The 21,706-nt window shown below is 42.5% G+C and overlaps 1 protein-coding gene across 1 annotated transcript in view; it reads right to left on the reverse strand.

Annotated features, from left to right (window-relative positions):
- Positions 1–17,364: 17,364 nt before the first annotated feature.
- Positions 17,365–21,706, reverse strand: part of TCF7L2 (transcription factor 7 like 2) — a 36,628-nt gene continuing 32,286 nt past the window's right edge. Inside the window, exon 11 of the mRNA XM_010171700.2 lies at positions 17,365–18,172. Coding sequence (XP_010170002.2) covers positions 17,743–18,172 — 430 coding nt within the window. The 3' untranslated portion in view covers positions 17,365–17,742. The remainder of the gene's footprint in view (positions 18,173–21,706) is intronic.

Consider the following 21,706-nt stretch of genomic DNA (forward strand, 5'->3'; position numbering starts at 1 on the left):
AATAATTTTTGAGAATTTCTCCATCTCTCACCTTACCCATCTGTTCTAATTTGCAGGACAAGTGAGTCTTTAGAAGGTTAAATAACGTACTGTGCGCTGTGCCAAAACGGGTGCGCTGCTCACAGAGCAATCAGCCGAAAATGTGGAATTGCACCCCACCACCTCCCAGAAAAACTGCAGCCCTCTCCATGTTGAGGTCCCTGCAGCTGTGCCAACACCGGTCACCACACATCCACCTGCTCACAGGACAGCAAAGAGGGACCTGTAGACCATCCCACTGGAGTTGCTGCATTTGAGAGGTGTCACGTTCAGCTGCTAAGGAGCAGAGAGCTCCTGGAGCCCAGCTGACCAAGTCCACTCAGAAGAGAGCCATGACTCAAGGTACATCTAAGTTTAGATATTTTTTTGCAATTATGTGATTCATGGGTTACAGAAGAAGCTTCAGTGGGTCTCTGCAGCAGGCTGTACTGAGGCACTACAGTAAAGATGGTCTATCCTGCCCTAAACCTACTGGGTATCCTACAACAAGAAGTAGTCAGGCACAACTAGAGAGCGAGGAAGTCCTTGAAGACGTTCACACATAGGGTTTACTACACACATAGGACTGTGCAGCTCTTATCAAGTATTTCATAGGCAGCTCAGCAGGGCAGGATCTTAGGGAAATAAGAGGAAGCATTAAACTAGTTTGGGGGGAAATGTATGGATGTGCAAGAAATGCTCAGCTTAATGACTGGAGGAAAGGGATGGCAGCCTCTTCCTCTCCAGCCAGGGTGAAGAAGGAAAAAGAAACCTCAAGCTACCAACACCGCCGAGGAGTTAAGGCAGCCCCTAATTCAGGGCCATGCAAACAGAAGCTAAATTAATATGAATTGCTGAAAGACTCACACAGTCTGTCCTTTCTTCTCCTAACTCTTCTGCAAGGGTTTGTTGGGGTTTTTTTTATTTCATTATATTATGTTTTACTGGTGAGGGATTCTTATTATTATTCCGGTTCTAACCTTCATTACAGTGGCTTTGTGCCCCAGCACTCCAGGGGAAATGCATATTCAGAATAGCTTTGCAAGTGCTGCCGAAGCCATTTGATGTCTGCACCACTAGCTAAATTATTTGCTAACAAACTTTGAGACTTTTTGCCCTTCCAAGGAACCATTTCACATGTGGTTTTTGGCTTCCTCTGCAGTGGCCCAGCAATATTATTTTATCCCAGCTAAGAGCATATTATTGTTTAATATCACTGCTATATTCCAGTATGTTTCCCAAGATGATAAATGTTGGCACAGAAAAGAGGCAACTTTTTCAAACAATAAGTAATAAATTGTGGAAAGCTGAGGTAAATATTTTTCCATGTCCCCAAACAACTCTGAGTACATTCCTGAGGAGTGTATTGACAGTAAAATGTTTGAGAACAAGAAAATTTGTTGGATCAGGTTGTGGTTGTTGTCTAACCCATAAAATATCGAGAAAATTCCTAGCTCCTTCTACCATCTGTTCCACTGTGTACTTCTGGGTGCAACTTTAAGTAAAGCATTCAAAATGTCGACTGTAGTAAATAGGAATATGAATGAGTTAGTGTGAGAAGATGTACTGCATTGTTCCAAGGTTTTAAAAAAAACCCCAATTGAAACAGAAAGTTTGTCAGATATGTCCCAGTATAGAGGGAGGTATCTTGGCAATGAATTATTCAAATACCTGGATTCACTGTGGCAGTGAGATATGAAGTGCTAAGGGCACCCGTTCCTGCCTGGTGGCATGCAACTCACCCAAGCAATGTCAAGAGAAGTCACACACAGGTTGCTGAGCACTGAGAGTGTGTGACGAGCTGCTTGTGAACAAGCCACAGATAACAAATATCAGAAATTAACTACTAAAATTGTCACCTCAAGATTATATTTTAAAACCACTCCCTGCTGGAGGGCAAGCTGCAAAGAGAAAAGGATGACCAAAATAAAAATATTATTATCTATATCTATCTATGTATCTATGTATCTATCTATCTATCTATCTATCTATCTATCTATCTATCTATATACACATCATTTACCTGCGGGTAATGCACCACAATCATCCTTGTGTGCTTTGGCTCCAACACCACACATACAACTACCCATCTCTACATCTCTTTGAAGCCCATCTTTACAGGAAGAGTGCTCACGTAACCCACCAGGAGCCACAGGGAAAGGACTAGCAGCTAAGCTGCAGGTACCTGGCCCCAGCCACATGAAATGTGCACCTCAGTATATGGAGAAAAGGCTTCTTGATAATAATTTTTCAAAGGACTTTTACAATGTTTAAATATTGAATATGGGCATATTCAACATCTTTCTGGGCCAATATTTGCCTGTTTAAATGAAAACTCCTAATCCTCTGGCACTATAAGGGGAAGACAGCCTCAGTATACATACTCTCTACTTGAGACATAAATGCAATTTAAACTGAAATTTGAGCAGACTTTCCATTAAGTAACAGATCACTGTTGGATGGTCATGGTTTTTTATATTTGGCAGAGGGATGTATCTCAGATATGTAGACATCATGTAGAGATGGGATATTTTGTACGAACATTAATAATGATGTTCCTACATTGCTCATGCTGTGGAAGTGCTTCCTATTCATCTCATTATCTTCTGGTCCCACAATGGCAGCATGATGAGTGCAGAGAAATGAGTGAGAAGCCTTCTATGTCTTTGTGTGGTGAGTATAAAATGGTTGCAAACCAGATGAATGTTTAAATACATTATGTCTCTGACATTTCGCACTACCCTAACGGAAAGACCCCATATATTTAATATCAAAAGGGCAGAGACCACTTACCATGGGAGAGAAAGAGAATGACTGCTTTGTCCTGCTATCTATATCCCAGGGAGCAGATCACAGAGGACCAAGATGGTTTCCCTTATGCCTTGAAAGGGGCTGATGAGAACCCAGAAGCACCTAGATAGAAGTCAGATTCGTTCACTCACATCAGTCCCACAGATCTGCTCTAAATCTTTCTTCCCAGTCTCCTCCTCCAGGGTTAAAAAGATGGCACAGCAGAGTGTGCCAGAGAGAGGTTCTGAGTTATTGTTGTGTGTGTTTCAGTGGTCATTGTTGTCTTCATAACCTTCGTTTCAATATAAATCACTTCTGTTTTCACATTTTCTCCTGGACTACTTACACATCCCAAGGACCATTCCCATGAGTAGCTGTTGAATTTGTGCCACCAGCTCTTCTCTAATGACCTTTCACAACATTGGTAAAGGCTTCAGCACCCACTGAAAGCATCAAAGGGCCTATTCACATCTTTCATGGATTCTAATCAGAATGGTGGAGCTGTATATTCACAAAGCTGGCACTGCTTCTCTGCATGTCCTTGGGCAACTCCTTTAAAAGCTGCAGGAGTCTCCATGTGGGAGAATGGGAAAAATGACACCGGCCTGCCAGCCATGAAGTTTACAACACAGAACCACTTAAAATACTTGTTGAAGCCCAAAACAGTTGATGATGGAAAAACATTTTGCAGGAAAGTGAGAGGTACATACATTCATGGAGAAGAGAGTGCCTAGAGGTAGCTTAGCTGCCACCCCAGCCTGTAGCCCCAAAATCCAAATAATGACAAGACCTCAATCATTAATATCCCAAGCTTCACTGATCTAATTTACATCAGTGACAACTCCTTGTACAGACTAATCTCTGGAATAGGTCCCCTTCCCACATGCTATTAACAGAACTATAAATACTTAATTTGAAATAGAAGTTACTAATAAGCATCTTAAATAACAGAAGAATGTGATAGATTGGCAGACTGCCATGCTCATCTCCACTTTAGGCAGTGCTTCCTTCTTGTCTTGAACTGCTAGATGACATTCTTCCGATGGAATTAATTGGCCTTTTTCTTGCCCCATGCTATTTCTGGTTTAATTATCCTGCAGCTCGGCCAGCAGTGGACGATGTTCTTCCTGTCAGTGCTCTTTTGCTCTCAATGTTCTCTGTTGGTGCAGGCTATTTTCTAAGTTCAGTTCCACTTTCCTCTTACAAGTTCCTGAGCAATATTTTGTGACATTTTCTGCAGAAAGAACCATTTAGAGCCCAATGCAAAAAATGAAGCTGTGAACAAAATCCATTGGCTTCAATAGCAGATAGATCAGGATTTCATACCTCCCACGTGCCTCAGCAGTCATAGAACAGAAACATGCACTGGAAAATGAAGTTGCACATGTGATGAAGAAGAAATGACAAGACTAGAAGAAAAGAAACTGAGTTTCTGTTTTCTCAGGAAACTACAGCTTGACCTCAGGTTACTGAAATATTTCCATTTATTTCATGACTTTTCCTTTGCAGACATATCAGATGTTAGATCTAGTCAATGAAGTACATTCCCTTGTAATTACTGAATTACCAAGTGCAAAAAGTTACAAAAGGGACTAAATGTATTTTAGAATTAGCCAGTTGTTTTTCTGGCAAATTTTTACACTTTTCTTCATATACCGATAGACATATTCCATTACAGCATTTTAAACTGTTAAAAATAAACTTAAAAAATGAGGAAAGAGGAAAGAAAAGGAACGTTCAGCTTATAAATAAGCCCTCTTTCCTGGTAAACAAAACGGATAAATGGATGATGGGTTGAGAAAGTAAGAAAGCCATTCCTGAAAAGTTTCATAGCCATGGAAGGGCATAATGACAGATTAAAACAAACCCAAGCCCATCCCAAAATCCTAATTTCCATCTTTTTCTGTTGCTGGGAATTTTTCAGGATTCACTTTTTGTGACAGAGGGTACCTATTTTTCATAAACCATGACATATTGCCTAGTGTATATGCCCAGCCAGTGCCCTCTTATACGGCCTGTCAGAACTGGTTTAGTCTGTGTCAGGGAGCCAAGTATTAGGAAAACTGGGGAACATTCCCCTAGATCAAGAGAATATTCCTGCGCTGGGAGCCCAGCACTGCAGATGCCCTTGAGACCAGCCATGGACACACACTGCACTCGGCAGTGGTATTTATAGGACTGTTAACAGTGGAAGAGATGTGAGGCATAGCCCTGTAACATTATTTCCTTTGCCTTCAAAAAGCATTTCTCTGAAGTGCCCGGAGACATCCTGTCTTAGGGGTTAGTCCCAGTTAAGATAAACTGAGTGAAAATGTGCGACTACTGTCAAAAGAAGAATAATGGTAGTGCTTACAAAAGCTCCCCTTCAGATAGGAACATCGCGCAGTTATGCGTAACCCCTGTGTTTGATTTCTCTGTCATATTTTCTCACACTGGAGATGGTCCCAAAGCAAACCTCTGAACGCAAGCTCACAACATGATTAAGAATCAAAGCCTAGAACACCAGAACATATGTTTAGCTTCTTGTTTGGATCTCTACAGAGGTCCAGCCAACAGCCTCAGTGCAAACACCCTTAAATATTTGTGTGTTCTGCACAACAGACCAAAATATTCATGCTTTATACCATTAATCTTTTGCTGACTAAACTTTTGATGCAAATCTAGTAATTGCCATTGATCTGCAGGGGAGAGAAGCCCTATTTGCCCTGAATACAAGGCTGTCAGCCTTGAGCTTGTTCTCCAGATATTCTGATTGCCCCTTCGAGTCAAGAGAACATTACTCCATACTAGTGAATCCCTCAGGTGAGTTCCCATAATGTCCAGGCACTTAACCAAAACCAAGTGCAGCACTACGTGGTATGGACCCACCACGCTTACTTCAAAAGGACCACATGCAGTGGTTTGCCTGGGAAGATACTGAACTGTGGTTAAGACAAGAGTAGAAGACAAATCTCTCATTCTAAGCTGGTTTACTCCTAGCAATAAGAAAATTGGATAGAAAAGAGAAAAGGTCTTCGGTATGACCAAAGGTCTATGCATGTATCTCTCAAACCTAGAATGTATCCATAGGTACATTCCCCTAGGAACGTACTCTTTTTGTGAGAAAAGTCAAACTTACCTGCAAATTCTACAACTGCAGGTCTGACATCATCAGATACCTGTGACAACCTGGACTTTGCCTCCATCCTTCTTAAGTCCTTGTGAGACTCTTCGAATTCTACTGAATGTTGCTGCCCTCCCAGTCCTCCAGCTTTCTTAGACATGTCTCAGCAGCCTGTTGACATCCGATACAGGTTGAGATAAAATGTAAAACAAGCGATTTTTGCAATAAATCAAGTTTTTGCCCAGGTTTAGGTATTCACTGTCTTTTCCTCCTTGAGGTTGTTTCTGACAATCTCATTAAGTGAATTAACAAATATCACACTTATAGAGATATTTTTACACCACTCAAGTAAGACTAGGAACTACCCAAACTATTACAAAATAACTGCAATCCATCCCTGCCACTACATCGTGGAATGATACATGGGATACCCTAGCATATTTTCTTTGCACATCCAAAATGCCAACAAAAATAAAACTATTTAGGATAGAAAAGATGAAACAAAAATTTTCATTTAAATGTTACTCCAGAAAATTTCATCATGAAACAATTTATCTATGTTAATTACTCAGACTCCAAATAAAATAATCTATCTTCTAAAGCGAGAACAGAGAAAAATTAGGACAACATATATCTGTGAAAAAAAGTTAGACTTTTTTTATTCCAGGAGAACTCAACTAAAAGCTCCCTACCTTCAGGCACCTGGGTTTCGTTTCATAATAGCTTCGGTCCATTGTTCCTTATTATCAGAGCTGACTATGTTCAAGCTAAGGCAGATCTTGTTCCTAAATTTATGTCTCTGTGTGTGACCACTACAATATGTGTTTTGTATGCTTTTTCCTAAAAGCCTAATATAGTGATACCTGTGACATGGCTTGGACTCCCCCTTTCATGTATATTACCAACTCGAACTGCAACCTGCTGGTAGATTTTTCTTAAACTCTAAAATGAGGGTCTAACCTTCTCTTCTTTTTCTTTTTCTTCTCTGTTACCTATAATCTTGATTTGACTCACACAAAAGTGACACAGTGGGAAATCCACTCAAGAAGACTTTGACAACTAACAATGGAAACCTACCTACACGAAAGTTGACTGGTGGCGTTTATAGTGAAAAAAATGTATTCAGGTTTAAAGATGTCATCTGTGTTAACTGGTCCGTGTTGGTTTTATGTGTTTTTGTCAAAAGAAATGTGCTGCGGAGTCACCTCTGTTAGGGTAAAGAAAACTAGGCAGAACAACACCACCACTAAAAAAGAGAGGTATATTCAGGAAAAAAAAAAAAAATATCTCCCCCCCCACCTCCCAAATATTTCAGTTTAGATAAATATGATTTTTAGGTTGGACCAAATCCAAAGGACTTATATGAAACAGTGAGACTTAAGCATATTTAAATGCAACTAACATAGAATTATTTATACTCCTGCTCCTTTTGCCTTCTCTAATATGAAAAATACTGTTATTTTATGCAGAACCAAAGGTGTGCCAGATGTGTCTCGTGGATTAAACTAGAATAAGATCACTGTAGATTTTTCAGTAGTAACTATTGATTGTTTTGGCTTCAGTTTAAGTTGAGACAGTTTACACAAACTCCCTTCCCCTTACAATGAAAAGAATCCAGTGCTTGCTGCAAAACAGCCTGCATCATCAAATGGGACACCCAAGGCCATGAGTTGCCATTGGGAAAATTGGGAATTTCATCCCAGAAAAGAGATGTGAGTCAGTAAAAACTTCAAAGATTATAATACCCAAGTAAAAGATCTTGACTGAACCTATTAGGGTGCTAAAGTCATTGATCTTGTACAATCAGTCCTCACGTCCTCTTCCGCATTATGAGGTCTGCTCAACTAGGCCAGATCTTGTTGCTGGTCTCAGCTGACTTGAAGCAGTTTGTCTCAGCATTGTAGATGCTTTTCTTGAAAAACATATCAAATATTCTGCAAACGTGACACTCAGCCCAAAAATAGTTCTTTGGATCATGTTACAAATGTGAGGTGGAGCTCATGCTACTACATCCCTGTGAAATGCAGGACAACAGGTAAACCTGGTGGCTCTTGGAACCTGAGGAACTGAGATGCAATGGTGATGAACACTGTGTAAACTGTGAATGGAACAGAAAGGATCTGAAGGAAGAAGACAGAGCAGCTGTTGCATCCCTCAGCTCATTCATCCAGGTCTGAGTAGCCTGAAGAGAGGACAGAGTTCAGAGGGGTCTGTACCATTGTTGTCCACGCTGTGGGTAGTCTCTGGCTAAACAGAAGGCTTTAACAAAGGAACAGGTTTGTAGATGGCAAATCTTCCCTGTATGGGTATTGCCTACACCTGAGTGATATCTGTTAAGTTGAATTCACTTAAAAATTCAAAGAAGGTGGGGAGAAGAAAAAAATAATCTCTCAAAATTAAACAATTTGAAGTGAAGCCACTTTGTTCAATGGTTTTTCACCAATCCAAGTTCCTTGTCAGCCCTCATGATGCAGAGGAGGAGAAGTTTATAAAAGCAAGCTGCTTGGCTGCTTCAGTAGAATTCATGCAGCAAACAGCAAACTAAAACAAGGAGTACCCCAGAAAATCCAGTAAGAATAAAATATGTTGGAAGGAGTGACCAAAGAAGCAATTTCATCTCCTACATTGTGGCAAGCCTGATTTTGCTTTGCAGCTCCTGAGCTTGCTTATTACAGAGAGTAAAAGATGTGCAAGCCGGTGCATCTCATTATTTCATTATTTTTACAGCCATTTTAGAGGCAGGTAAACTGAGGGAGTTGGTTAATACACATCTCAAACTGCTAGGAATGTAATTGGGCATCTTGTTTCATTTCAGCATTTCAGTCATTAAGAGGCATTTTCTGATTTGCTCCTTCATACACAGTACATCTTCCCCACATGGTCTCTCCACCTCTGCCTGTACAAGGGCTATTGCAGTGTGACAGCTCCCATGTCACCTGCCTGATTTCTCCTACAGCTTCACTGCCAGAGAAGTCTCAACATCAGACATCCACAAGATGAAAACCAGCTAAATTCTCCGACCAGAAAACCCCCAAAGTTGCGCGATTAAACAAAACAAAACACAAAACAAAACACAAAACAAAACACAAAACAAAACGAAAAGCCCTTTAAATTCTACTTTAGACTGGACATGTTCAAGTGCAGATGGGGGTTATTGTGTCTTGCATCTGTCAGGTAGTCAGGGTAACTGACCCAGCGATACCTGCCAAGAGGAAGAGACAATGTTTGAAATTCCTGTTAGAAACAATTATGTACTTGACCTTGAAGTATGGGTCTTTCTGCTTTTATTTTTTTTAGGAGGGCATAAAAAAAAAAAAAAAGAAAAGAAAGAAAACAAAACCAGAAAGGCTCCCAGCTCTTTGAAGGTCCTGTTTGTGCTGAAACAGGCTCTGTGAATTGGTAATTGGCCTCTGGGAGCCCAGGGGATGTGAGGCGGAGGCAGTGCTCAGCAGGCAGGCACCACTGCCACGTTCAGCACTTCTCCAGCCACCCGCTTCCCCTGCCCTGCAGAAGGGTCTCAGCTGCAGTGGGACATGCCACAGCCTCCGTCCCACAGCCCGGTCTCAGCATCCTCCTTGCTCAACTTCCCCCCACCTCTGTCCAAGGCTATGGGCCCTTCTGCAACACTCCCATTCCATCACTCCTTTGCAAAGGGCTGGAGAGGAGATGACACAAAAGCCTGGTTGATACAAGGATGTCAGTTTGTGGGCAAAGTGTTGAAGTCCTAGTGTCACTGGTGGACATGGCCTCTTTCATCTCCATGAACAGGCCAAAACAGAAGCAAAAGAGCAAATACACAAATATGAAACTTGTCTGTTTTTTCAGCATCGTTAACTGTTTCCTGTTAAACTGGAAATGAGGCAAAGTCACTGTGGGTTTTGGTTACTTCAGGACATGGGTGGAGGGGTGCAAACAAGAGGCACCTGCTTTGCCTAGTGGCAAGGTCAGAGCTGACTCCACAAGAAGCTGTCTCAGGTGCCCAAGCCAGGGCAGAAAACGGCCCTGCTTCCAGGCATCGATCCCATGAGCTTCAGGGGGAATTCACTGCTGGATTTGTAGGGTGGCCCAGAGCTCCCAGGGCAGCCCACTGCCAGAGGATTAGGAGGCATCAGGGAGATGCCTCAAAAAATGGGAAGACATCCACACTGGTAGTAACTTCTCTGCAGGACATGCTTGTCCCCAAGGGCTTGCAATGTTTCACATGCCATCCTTGAGGGCTTTGCCTTTCACCCAGGGCAGGGCTGGCTCTCCTGCAGCCGATGAGGGGAGGAGGTGGCCCGCTGGCTGCACAGGGAAGCCTGAAGCTGCTGGCTAAGGAATTGCTCAGGTTTTCTTGGCTCTGGCGCTGCCTTGGCTCAGAGGCAGACAGCATGGTAAACCCTGGGTGTGGACACACCCAGACAGATAGAAAGTTGCTCTCCTTCTCTACAAGCAACATCGTCTCAGCAGAAGCATATGTAGCCCAGATTTTACACTTGTCCCTTCTGCCCTCATAACGGCATGGATTAGAACCAAAGAATGGTCTCCAGCATTTCACAGGCAGGCACTTTGTTTTCATGCTTACTCAGGAGAAAAGATATTTTCTGGTCCTAGCAGTGTCCCCGCAGCCCCTCTGGAAGGGAAAGCTCATGGTGAGCCTGGAAGCGGTGCACAGCGTCGTCCCGTTGGGCTCCTGCTCCTGCTTCCCCTCCGGGGCCACGGACAAAGTCAATCACACAACATGAACACGCACATACGTGGGAGTGGGATAACGTGCGTGGCCGTGCACAGGACGGGCAATTTCAACCCTGCTGGTCCCAGGGAATTCAAACCACTAAAAAAAAGAATTAAGCCTCATCAATATCTTTGCTTTAAAACTCCAAACAACAACAAAAAGACCAGTCAGGTTAATTACATTAGAGCAGAGAGGAATCTCTAAGATGTAAATACATTTCCATGAACATTAAAAGCAAACTTCTTTCTAAAGTGTTTTTCTTTCACAAGCAAGCAAGAAAATGCATTGGATAAAACAAACTTTGCTTATTTTAGTTTCGACTCAATTACCTGTTAATGGAAAAAATCTGGCACCACTAATAATGAGGCAGGAATGAGATCACTGTTCTGGAGGCCTGGCTTGTCAGGGAAGCTTGCAACAAGAAGTGCATTTATCTGCCTTTCTATAACCCTTTTCAAGCACTCTGTCAGGGAGCCCAAACTGAACAGCCAGTTTAGGAGGAACTTGGAACCCGCTCCAGGCCCCCTCAGCCCTCTGGGAAAAGGAAAATTATTGTTGGCAAGCCTGCCTGGCTCCAGAAGTTGATCCAGTGCCCCCCACTTGTCCATGCAGCAGCAGACAGAGCTAAGAATTTTGTTATAATTAAATAACAGAGTGCTGATTGGTTGCTGGAGGTGGTCTTGAAACTGGTGTTTAAGGCAGTGGAGAACAACGGTTACTATTCATAGAAAAAGCAGAGTCTTAAAATCCATCTGTTTCGTTCCAAATTTAGGCCAAAAAAATGCTCACTCACTGTCTTTAAAAATACCACCTGCTTAGCTATTTTGTATAATGTGCCATTATATAAGTTTGAAGGAGGAGCAGGCAGGGAGGCAGTGGGGGCTGAGCAGAAGTGGGGGGAACAGATTAAAAAGATATAGTTAGATCCAAAAATACCCCAGCAGCATATTCAAAAGGGAACACAAAATAAGGGAGCAAAGGAGACATTTTCTGAGGAAGATTAAAACCAGGGTGTTTGCTAATGCTTGGGAACCAGCTACTAAAAAGGGGCTTGTTTGCAAAGAAGGTAATCATATTTTTTCTTGATTTTTTCTTATTTTTTTTAAACCACCCTTCTTGCTGTAGACACCCAGCTCTGATCCTCACCATGCTACAGGGCTGTGGAAACATTCCAAGCCCTTCCCACCCTGTAGACCTTCCTGGTGGGGGGCTGCCCAGCCAGAGCCCCTGCCAGCAGGTACCCCCCAGTCAGGGCTTTGCTTCTCCCTGGTGAGACAGGACAAGTCAAAGCAGTGAGACAAGGAGCTGGTAACTCCACAGCATCTACTTTTCCAGAGCAGCTTTGCTTTGCGAGCGGTAACACTAGCGAGGCCAGGCGTCCTGCAGATGTGTCTCCTGTCACCCCATCGTCCTTCCCCTCCCCTCGCTTCCCTGCTGCAATCTTACATAATATCACATATCACAGCTGCAGTATTTCTAGTTTTCCCTATGCTCTTAACTCTCTCCCATGTCCCTTGTTCCCTCCAACACCCCAATGCTCTCCATGTCTCCTACCTAATCTTCTTGGCCTGCCAGCTGGGCAGGAGAGCGCAGATGCTGGTCCAGAAGTAGACGTGTGATAATTGTCCATCTGGATGCTGCCAGAGAGAATGGATAACAGCTGAGCTCTCCCTGCCTTTTCTTCAGCAGCAGATCTGGAAAGACTCTTCTCAGAGCCGGTAGAGATTTCCCTGGAACTCACAGGGACTTTATCATCTCTGAGAGTTTGACTGCTGCTGTCAAATTTGGTTCAGAATGCCAGAGGATTCACGAGTTATCAGGATAAGGTCAAACAGATGGACAGACAGCAATGACTTCATGATCTCCACTGCCTTAGAGGTCTGGGCTAACACCTCCTCACCCCAAATTACACGCATTCCCCATCTCTGAAAAAGAGTAACTCCTAGAACATGGAAGCAAGTAATGAGTGAATATTTTGGACTGATCCCTGAAGAAAATCAGTCCAGGGGTTGGCAGATTCCTGTCCTCAGAGGGTCCTTAAAACAAGCTGGTGACATTATTGACAAGGATGGGTGGCTGACAGTGTTCACTTGTAGCTGATCTGCCTTAGAAATCTCAAGATGTTTTCCAAGAACATCTTAAAATGAATGCTAAAGTACCTGTCTGCCCTTTTTTTATAATATAGCAACTGCTACAATCTCTGAGCAAATTTGCATATTCATAGTTTTAAGGCTGCAAGAGCTTTAGCCTTCCTGTCCAACCAAGACCACTGAAGCTCAGTGCTGATCTGGTACCGTATTTAGTCTTCAAATGCAGCATCTCTCCCAAAACAGCATCCAAAATCTTTACCCAGAGTCTCAGGTGGTAAAGCACTCCTATATGTATGCCAGACAAAGCTGGGCAGCACTGTCACACACGTTCATTTATTATTATCATTATTATTATTATTATTATTATTATTATTATTATTATTATTATTATTGCTTGCTTTCATGATTGTTGTGATGGCCCATGAAACTATTTTACTGTGAGTTCCCTTTACATCTTTTTATGGTCTAATGAAATGAACAGGACTCTAAAGACTGCTCTTTTTTCCTGCCTCTCCCTTCCTTTTTTTCTTTTAAGCAAAGCTTAAAACCATGTGGCTCTGCTTTATTGAGTCAGCAATTGCTTAAACTTTTAAAAATTCCATACACTAAGTGAAAAATGAGATTTACAAAACTAATGGAAAATAAATGTCTCCCGAACATGCAATACATTGACTTGCTTCCCTGCCTTATCCCATAAAACCAGATGGAAGCAATAGCTATAGTGAATTACTTACTGTATGTAGGGCCCCATGCTGTCCTGTGACAGCCCTGTACAAGGACACAGCGTGCCAGTTTCTCACCGTCCTGCTCTGGAGGTTGCCCTCACTTGCGTGGATCTTGGGGTGAAGGGGGTGATCCATCCGTACCCCTGTAGCCAGTCGCTCACCCTATTTTAAACCCACAGTGTATGGGAAGGGCTGCTCTCCATCGTGTTTCCAGTGCACCTCATCCGATGGGGTCCTTGGCTGTGACTCCTCAGCACATAGGGAGTACATATAAATAATTGTAATTTTCTCCCAGGAGCCTTGACCCAGCTCAGGTCCTCTAGGCAAGGGAAATTTGGAGGCAAATCTGAAGGCATAAGCCCATCAAGGGACACAGCCAAAGCACAGCCTACAGGAAACCCAAGCGGTTGCTTTCCCAGGAATATGCAGTTGTCTTCAACAGCAAAAGAGCTCCCAGCACGAGTTATCCACCACTCGTGAGCTCTGTTCAACCTATCTTTCAAACACATGCCTCTCACTGCACACACAGAAGGAAAACCAATTTGTTCAGGAACAGTGTTTTTGGACTCTGCTTTCCAACGACTCACTAATAAAGCAGTGAGCAAAGAACATGCTATTTTGCTGAATATATGAATCATACCTTGATGGTGTCTCCTTTGAATCATAGCATTCAAAGATCTCCCTGGAGCACCATGTTTTACATTAGAAGAGAGCACTTATCCCCAGCAGATGCACCACATGTGTCTGGCTGATGGATGGCCATGCTCTAGCGAGAGTCAAAATCTTCAGGAGAAAGAAAAAAAAAAATTCCCTAGAAACCTTAAATAGCAGGAGAGTAATTCGAGCATCGCGTTCGATTTGCTGGCTACCAACAACAGCAACATTTGGCATCTTCCACAAAGACTTCACAGCAACATCCTCTTCCCTGTTGCAGAGTCCCATCCCACCCATGCTGCCCACACGCCTGTCACAGGTGACAAGGGGACATGTGCCAATGAAGTCTAGGGCAGTGTCATGGCAGACCACAACAGAAACAGCATCAGGCCTCGGACCAAAGGAGATAAATGGAGCCTCGTAAAAAAAATTCACTGTGACTTAATTCTTCTAATAGGAAATATGAAGCAATACTCATGTATATTACCCTTTATTAACAAACTTGAGAAAAAACCCAAGGCTTCTGGCTTGTAAAGTAGTCATTAAAAAAGTAGTAGTAACTGAAAGTACTATATATTCTGTTTAAGCATTATTTAGGACTTCACCCAGTACCTCCCAGCCCCTCTACAAAGCAAATTCCCTTTGCAGCCAACAGACAATTGCTTCACAGCCAGTTTTGGTTTTATCAGACCAAGGGACAGCACAGTCTCAACACGAGGCTGGGCTTCCTGAAATGGCCCCATTCCCAGGTCTCTGCAGAAAATCACTTCATCAGTGTTCCCACAGGAGGAAGAAAACTTACCCTTCCTGCAGAGTCCATCTCAAGACAGACTGAGGAGCAGTGATTACCTGAGTGACAGACTGGCACGCTGGCAGGGAACGAGCCTTTGCATTCGATTGCCCTCGAGTGCCATTGTAGAAATTACTATGGTTGAGATGTTCCAAGATGACTGGGGCTATGGTGACATCCACTTCTAAGAGATTCCTGGAAATCATGAAGCTTAAATCCCTACTCAGTTAAAGAAACCCCAAACAAATTGACCATTTAATAAAAATTCTTGCATTTAACTTTACTTTCATCCAGCAGCATCTGCAGACATTGCTGCGTTTGGTGGATGCTGGATGCTCAGTGCCGAGAGCAGGCTGTGCTGCAAAGGCTCATTACATTTAAAAAAGAGTGTACATACATACATACATATATATATATATATATATATGCAAACCCAGGCTCAAATCTATCCAGGAGGGAAACCCTACAGCCAGCACAAGGATTCTGACTAATCAGGGCTACCTAAGCTCTCCTGTGTGACCCTTATACTGCATCGGTCCTGTGCTGTGAGATCACCAGGTTCAACAAAAATGTTTTAAAACTGAAGGTACCATCGGCACTGCTCTCCCGTCCCCCAGGCAGGATCACTTCACACAGAGGGATGACATTCCTTTAGCTCACGTGCTATTTGTCTTTTGCCAAACCACGTGCCATTTGCTTGGAATAAAAAGGATTTTCTACCGCTGCTACTCACGCAAAAGCTTGCTGAGCAGCGAGAGGGCTCGTGCAAAACGGATTTAGCAGGCAGCAGCACGGGAACCCAAAGGAAACAGAGGATTTCTCACAACTAGAGCTGGTTGCAAGTCACTACGATTTTCACACACACAAAATAAATAATTAAATAAATAAATAAATTGAGGAACTTTTCCCCTCGGGCTGTAAATCTTTTTGGCCAGAGTAAAATGCAGTCAACGCAAAAATGAGTTGACAAGTCATTCTCTGCACATACTAAGTTGCTTTTATTAATCCAGAACTGCATGCTACAGATACTGTACAGCATGAACATTTATTCATTACAAAAAATGGCTTCCAAACCATTAAAAATGAAAATTGGAATAAGAGCATAAAACGGAACAGTAACATCACAACTGTTAGGAAACATTCAAAGTATTCACAAAAAATGTTATAGTTAGCATCTTAATAAACCAGAGAAAAATCTGAGACAGTTTTACAATCGCTTCATGTCAACTACAATGGCACTGAATGAACAGATGAACAATTTTTCAGCTTTATACAGCGTTTTTTTGCAACATCAACATGCCTAGGTTTTTTTTTTTTTGTTTTAAGTTTGCTACCTACCTGTATGTAGTAAGTGTACATAAAAGTGGCAGTCTGATTTTCCTTTTATGAATAATCTAATATACAGAATTTGGCCCTTAAGGGTTTATACCTCTTCATTTTAAATGCTTTCCGGACAATCTGCTACCAAACACGTCTGTTATAGGTGACATTAAAACTACATACATATCTACCTATGTAACATCACAGCAAAACATGATGAACAAAAAAAATTACAGCATTAAAAAAAAAAAAAAAAAAAAATTGTTGGGAGAAAGTTAAAAGTCACTGAATTTTGGCACATAAAAATTTTGCACACAGCCTACAGTCCTAATGTCGCAGGGGATTCAGCTGCAGTTCTGAACGGGAGACACTTGGACCTTGCTATTTTTCAAACAGCGTTGCTAAAAATTCCCTTGCTAAATTTTCAAGTCTTTTTGTGTGTAATGGCTTTTAAAGCATTTTTTTTTTTCTTTTTACACTATTGATCCTTGAAAAAATGCATCTGCAAATGTCCATTTGGTGGCAACTGTGTTTCATATAGCAAAAAAAAAAAAAAAAAAAAAATCACAAAAGGAAATCAAAAACAAAAATCCCGGAAAAAATATATATATACACATTTATATATAAACTTAAAAACCTTGTACAAATGAGTTGTTATATATAAGATGCTTACACTAAGGGAAAAAAAAAAAACTTTATACAATGTTTCAAGAAAAAAAAGAGGAAAAAAAACATTTAAAAAGGGACAACATACAGATACAACAAGCAATTTCTAAAGCAATAAATACTACTGGTCCAATAGCGTTGTGATACTTTTAATTGTTGAGTAGCGTTCCCTCCCCCAAAAAGAACAACACCATGGAACAAGGTATATTAACACATTTTTTTTTTTAACCCTTTGTTTCTGTACATTTAAACAATAACAAGTAACATCACAATAAAGGTTGTTTCACACAAGGAAGGAAAAAAAAAAAAAGAAGTAGTAGCGGCACCGCATTCGTTGTGCCCTTAAAGGTTTAAAAACCAGATGTAAAATGATTGGTTCGCAAGCTCGTATTTAATACAAATAATAAAGAACCAATGCCTCCGGCAAGGGCTGCTTCAAAATTGCTTCTTTTTTTTTTTTTTTTTTTTTTTTAAATTTTTAAAATCAGTCTTTAAAACTAAGCTATTGGAACTACATAACAATTATGTATATATATATATTTTTTAAACGCTACAAAGACTTTAAACAGCTGTTGATAAAAATTTTGGCAGAATCATGAGGCTTTTCTCATCTACATATTTAAAAAGGAGAAATTGAAATAAGAATGGGTCAAATATTGACCAATGAACTCGATAAAACATCAACTAATGTAGCCACGTGGCACAAATTAAAAACGAAACCGAGAAACGACGACAAACAGCGGACGACGAGGAGGAGGAGAAGGAAAAAAAAAGTAAAGAAAAGGAGAAAACAAAACCAAAAACAACGAACCCCAAATCCCAACAGAATTCAATCCCCCCGAGGGAAACCAAAAGGGCTAACGAGGCTAAAGCTATTCTAAGGACTTGGTTACGAGGGAGAGCGGCTGGGGCTGTGTCCCCGCCAGCGAGCTGTGGGAATGCAAGGAGGAGGTGGAGGGCTGTGCTAGGGATGCGGCGGCGGCCGGCGGGAGGGCGGCCGGCGGGTGGTCCAGGGCCCCGTTGGGGCAGCTGGCAGCAGGCAGAGCGCCGGGCTTGCTCGCAGCGCTCTCGGCAAGGACGAGCGAGGATGGCGGCGGCATCATGACCAGGTGTGCCAGCGGGTCGGGCTTCAACGAGAGCGAGAGGGGTTGCGTTTGTTCAGTCTGTGGTTTCGAGTCTCTGGAGGGGGAGGTGAGCATGGCGGGGGAGGACGGAGGAGAGTCTAGTAAGCTTCCATCTGAAGAGGGTGGGCTGACGCAGCTGCCTTCACCTTGTATGTAGCGAACGCACTTTTTTTTTCTCCTAGAAACAGGGAGAGAGTTATCTGTGAATAAAGGGCAGAGACGCTGATGGAGACAGTTATCTAAAGCAAAGAGCCATTAATTAGCTACTCTGGGCTCTGCAGGGGTGGCACCCTGGCCCCACGCACTGTCCTGGGGGTCTGGTGGGGTGTCCTCGGCACCGGGCCCGCTTGGGAACCTCCCCTCAGCTAACAGATTTGGAAAGGATTCACCAATTGTCTCTTGGTCCCCCTCCTCTTCAGGCTGCCTCCTTTCCTTAGTTATTTTAATAATCGGAAAATCAGGTAAGATGTTTTTGGAGACCACTGTGCTTAATCTACAAACTCAACTTTCCTCCAGAAAAAATAAAAAAAACAATCCTTATAAAATAAAAGCCCTGCATAGTTGATGGTATCTCAAGATGTCCCACAACGCTGTCCAACTCAATGGGGCTACCTCTACACCTGCATCACCTCTCGTGTCTTACGATGCACTGCCCCTGGGAGGCAAGGATGGCTGCAAACTACTGCTCATTGCTTTCTCCTCTGTTAAGAACCACACCAAATCCAGAAACATCAGAGTCAGACGGGAGGGATATATAATAGAGAGAACGAGAGAGAGGGGAAATAAAAACAAAACGAACAAACAAAGCAAACAGAAGAAAAAAAACAGGAAAGAACAGGATAAACAGAGTATGATCCAAAATAACAAGAATAACTGGTTGTATGGCCTGCAGGTTGTGGCTTTAAATCGACTCAGTTTTACTTTTTGTTTTAAGGGAGAGTGGTAGATTTGGGAAGCTGCTCGTCTGTGTTTTGGGGAATTGTCCTCTGAGAGGCCATCCACGTAACTCCAGAGTGGGATCCAATTTCATCAGTAGGTGAAGAGCACAATGACAGGTACAAAGGTGGGGAGCAACATGGAGCTTATTTCACACCAGGGAATATGATAGTCTTGCAAGAGCCGCTCGTCTTCAAATAAATGAGTAAGTGACCTGACAGAGATCTTTTCTCCTCCCTCTGTCCACTTAATAATGTAAAGGAGCAATGAAAACAGATGACAGTTTCACACCATCTCTCTTGCCAAGTATATGGAAGACAATTCTAGCAGCAGGACAGAAATAATGAGGCAACCAACCACAGCATCTGGCAGAACAAAATTCAGTGGCCACCTTGACCCCAGTAATGATGGCTCTCCAGCCCTCCTATTCACAAGCACACTTTCCATGGGAAGTGCTGAACCGCTGTCACACAGCCCGAGGTATATGACAAAGCCTGTCTAGAGCAGCTCTGCCACAAAAACTTTGGACGCTCAGCTAAGCTGCACAAAGCCATTAATGTGAAGGAGTAGGTTGCTCTCCCCCTCCAGTGGATACCTTGCCCTAGCTCAGCAACTTCACCAGAGTAAGAGTCTGAGCATGGCACAGCAGCTGAGTGTCACTGGGTGACATTCCCCACTCGCAGAGGTGCCCCAGCTCCACTGCTGGTCATCGATGTTCTTCCCTATGTACAGCAACTGTGTTTGACTTGGGTTAAATCAAGGTCTGCTGTCTAGGCAAAGGGGCTAGTTGTTTCTCGACTGCAAGGGAGATCTAACCAGTTTGATCCTGGAGTTAAAAGATATCATCTCCCACAGCCAGAATGGGAACAGCAACCACAGCACCCCATCTTGCCATCAGCCTCAGTGAGGGACCAGTGCTGTGACATCCCTTCCTCCAGAGACGCAGGCTCTGCTCTCAGGTTCTGCTCCGTGTTCCACATGGCAAGGTAAGGGGTTAGGGCTATTAAGAGTTTTAACCACGTTAGCCTGCAGATCAATACATGCTAAAAACTAAAGACAACCATGCAACTTAAATGTTAAAAAGAAAGGAAGAAAGATAGAAGACAGTAAGTGAAGGCTGTAAACCATGCTTTATTAGAGCAACGTTAAAAGACAGAAAAAAATTAATTTGGTGGGCTCAAAACAGAACCTGTTAATTCTTCTATCATCAACAAACAACATGGGAAGCCTCTGGCTCTTGGCTAAGGACAGTTCTGCTGCTCTTTCTCCCCTCCTCTCTTCTCTGTCTCGCCACTTCCTAGCTTCAGCTATGCAACGCTACCACGTTCACATCTGGACCTTCTGTAGAGCTCCAGTGGCAAAGCCCAACAGTGATGCTTCACAAAGCTCACTGGCAACACCTGTGTGGAAAGGTGGGTCTTCACAATTTGGAGACTGAAGGGCTCCCCCCCATCCCCAAACTAAAATAATTTGGAAGCAGAGACTCAAGCTCTGCCTGCCTCATTGATGGTGGTCCAGAAGCCATTCAACTGGACTGATCTCAACCTACAAGGCAGTTAATTGTTCCACTCAAGGCAGTTTGAATCTAGTATGCCAAAAACTCAAAATTATTTTTTTTAATACTATTTAAGTTCTGTGACCTGAAAGGAAGAGTTCCCATGGCAAAGCAGACTTAAACCAGGTCTACCTGACTTTCTGACTCTGATAGAGTTAACAACCTTTTTAAAACTAAACCTGCTGGCCTGCTACCTGAAGTCATTTTCCTTTAACGGATTAAGGGAGCAGACTGCTTCCTCTGCTTCTGTTGTATTTAAACTCTTTAATAGTGTGGCCACTTCTAGACTGAAAAGCCATTTAATTATATCATGATGGCTCAAGGGGTGGATGTTTCTCCAGCCTATGCCATTCCCACTATGTGTTATCTGTGGTCATGTATGTGTCAGGGTTAGGTGAGACAGATGGTAAAATCCCAAACCCTGCAAGCCAAATTTTACCAGAAGTGAAGAAAACCAGGCAACTCTGGTGAAGGGGAATATGTAAATATCCAAGGAACATTTTGTGCCTTCAGTTTTGCTCTCCTAAAAGTGGGAACAAAAATCCTACATACCCCTCCCCTGATAAGCACTAGTGAGGATTATTCACTTGTGCGTTGCTCCTAAAGTGTCAACTGCTACACCAGTCTGGCAAACACCAAGAGACCTGACCCTGCTTGTACTGCCCTTGAAACTAGTCCCAGGACAGCACTGGAAAACCCATAATGCTGCAATTGCCATGAGAGAAAGCCACAGATGATTACAAGGGTTTATTCAGTTGCTATGAGCAAAGATGTCTCAGTTTCTACTGTAGTAGCAAACTGCCCATTTTTAGCACCTACCTAAGATGTGCTACAAAAAGCTACCATGCTAGGAAATGCAATGTTATAATGGTTAGGACCAGAACTAGGAAAGAAATGCTCTAAACTCTACCTCCTAGTGATAAAATGACTCCATGCATTAAAAAAAATAAAATAAAATAAAATAAAGAAAAAAAAAGGCAGCTGACTGTATCAGTAAGTCTAAAGCTATCAGCTACACCACTGGAAGCTACTGCACTGCTCAAAACTCATCTCAAAAGTTGTTGCTGTTGAGCTGCAAAGATTTCTCACCAAAATCTGGCATAAGTTAAGAGAGGGTTTATGCTTCACATGTAACCTAAGCACTGTACAGATCGAATAAAAAGTCTCCTTGCTGATAAAATGTAGTTTTAAAAGTATGCTGTTTACTTAAGCTGCTAGGGA

This window comes from Antrostomus carolinensis, unplaced genomic scaffold, assembly GCF_000700745.2.
Source record: "Antrostomus carolinensis isolate BGI_N321 unplaced genomic scaffold, ASM70074v2 scaffold1097, whole genome shotgun sequence".
In the NCBI taxonomy this organism is placed as follows: domain Eukaryota; kingdom Metazoa; phylum Chordata; class Aves; order Caprimulgiformes; family Caprimulgidae; genus Antrostomus; species Antrostomus carolinensis.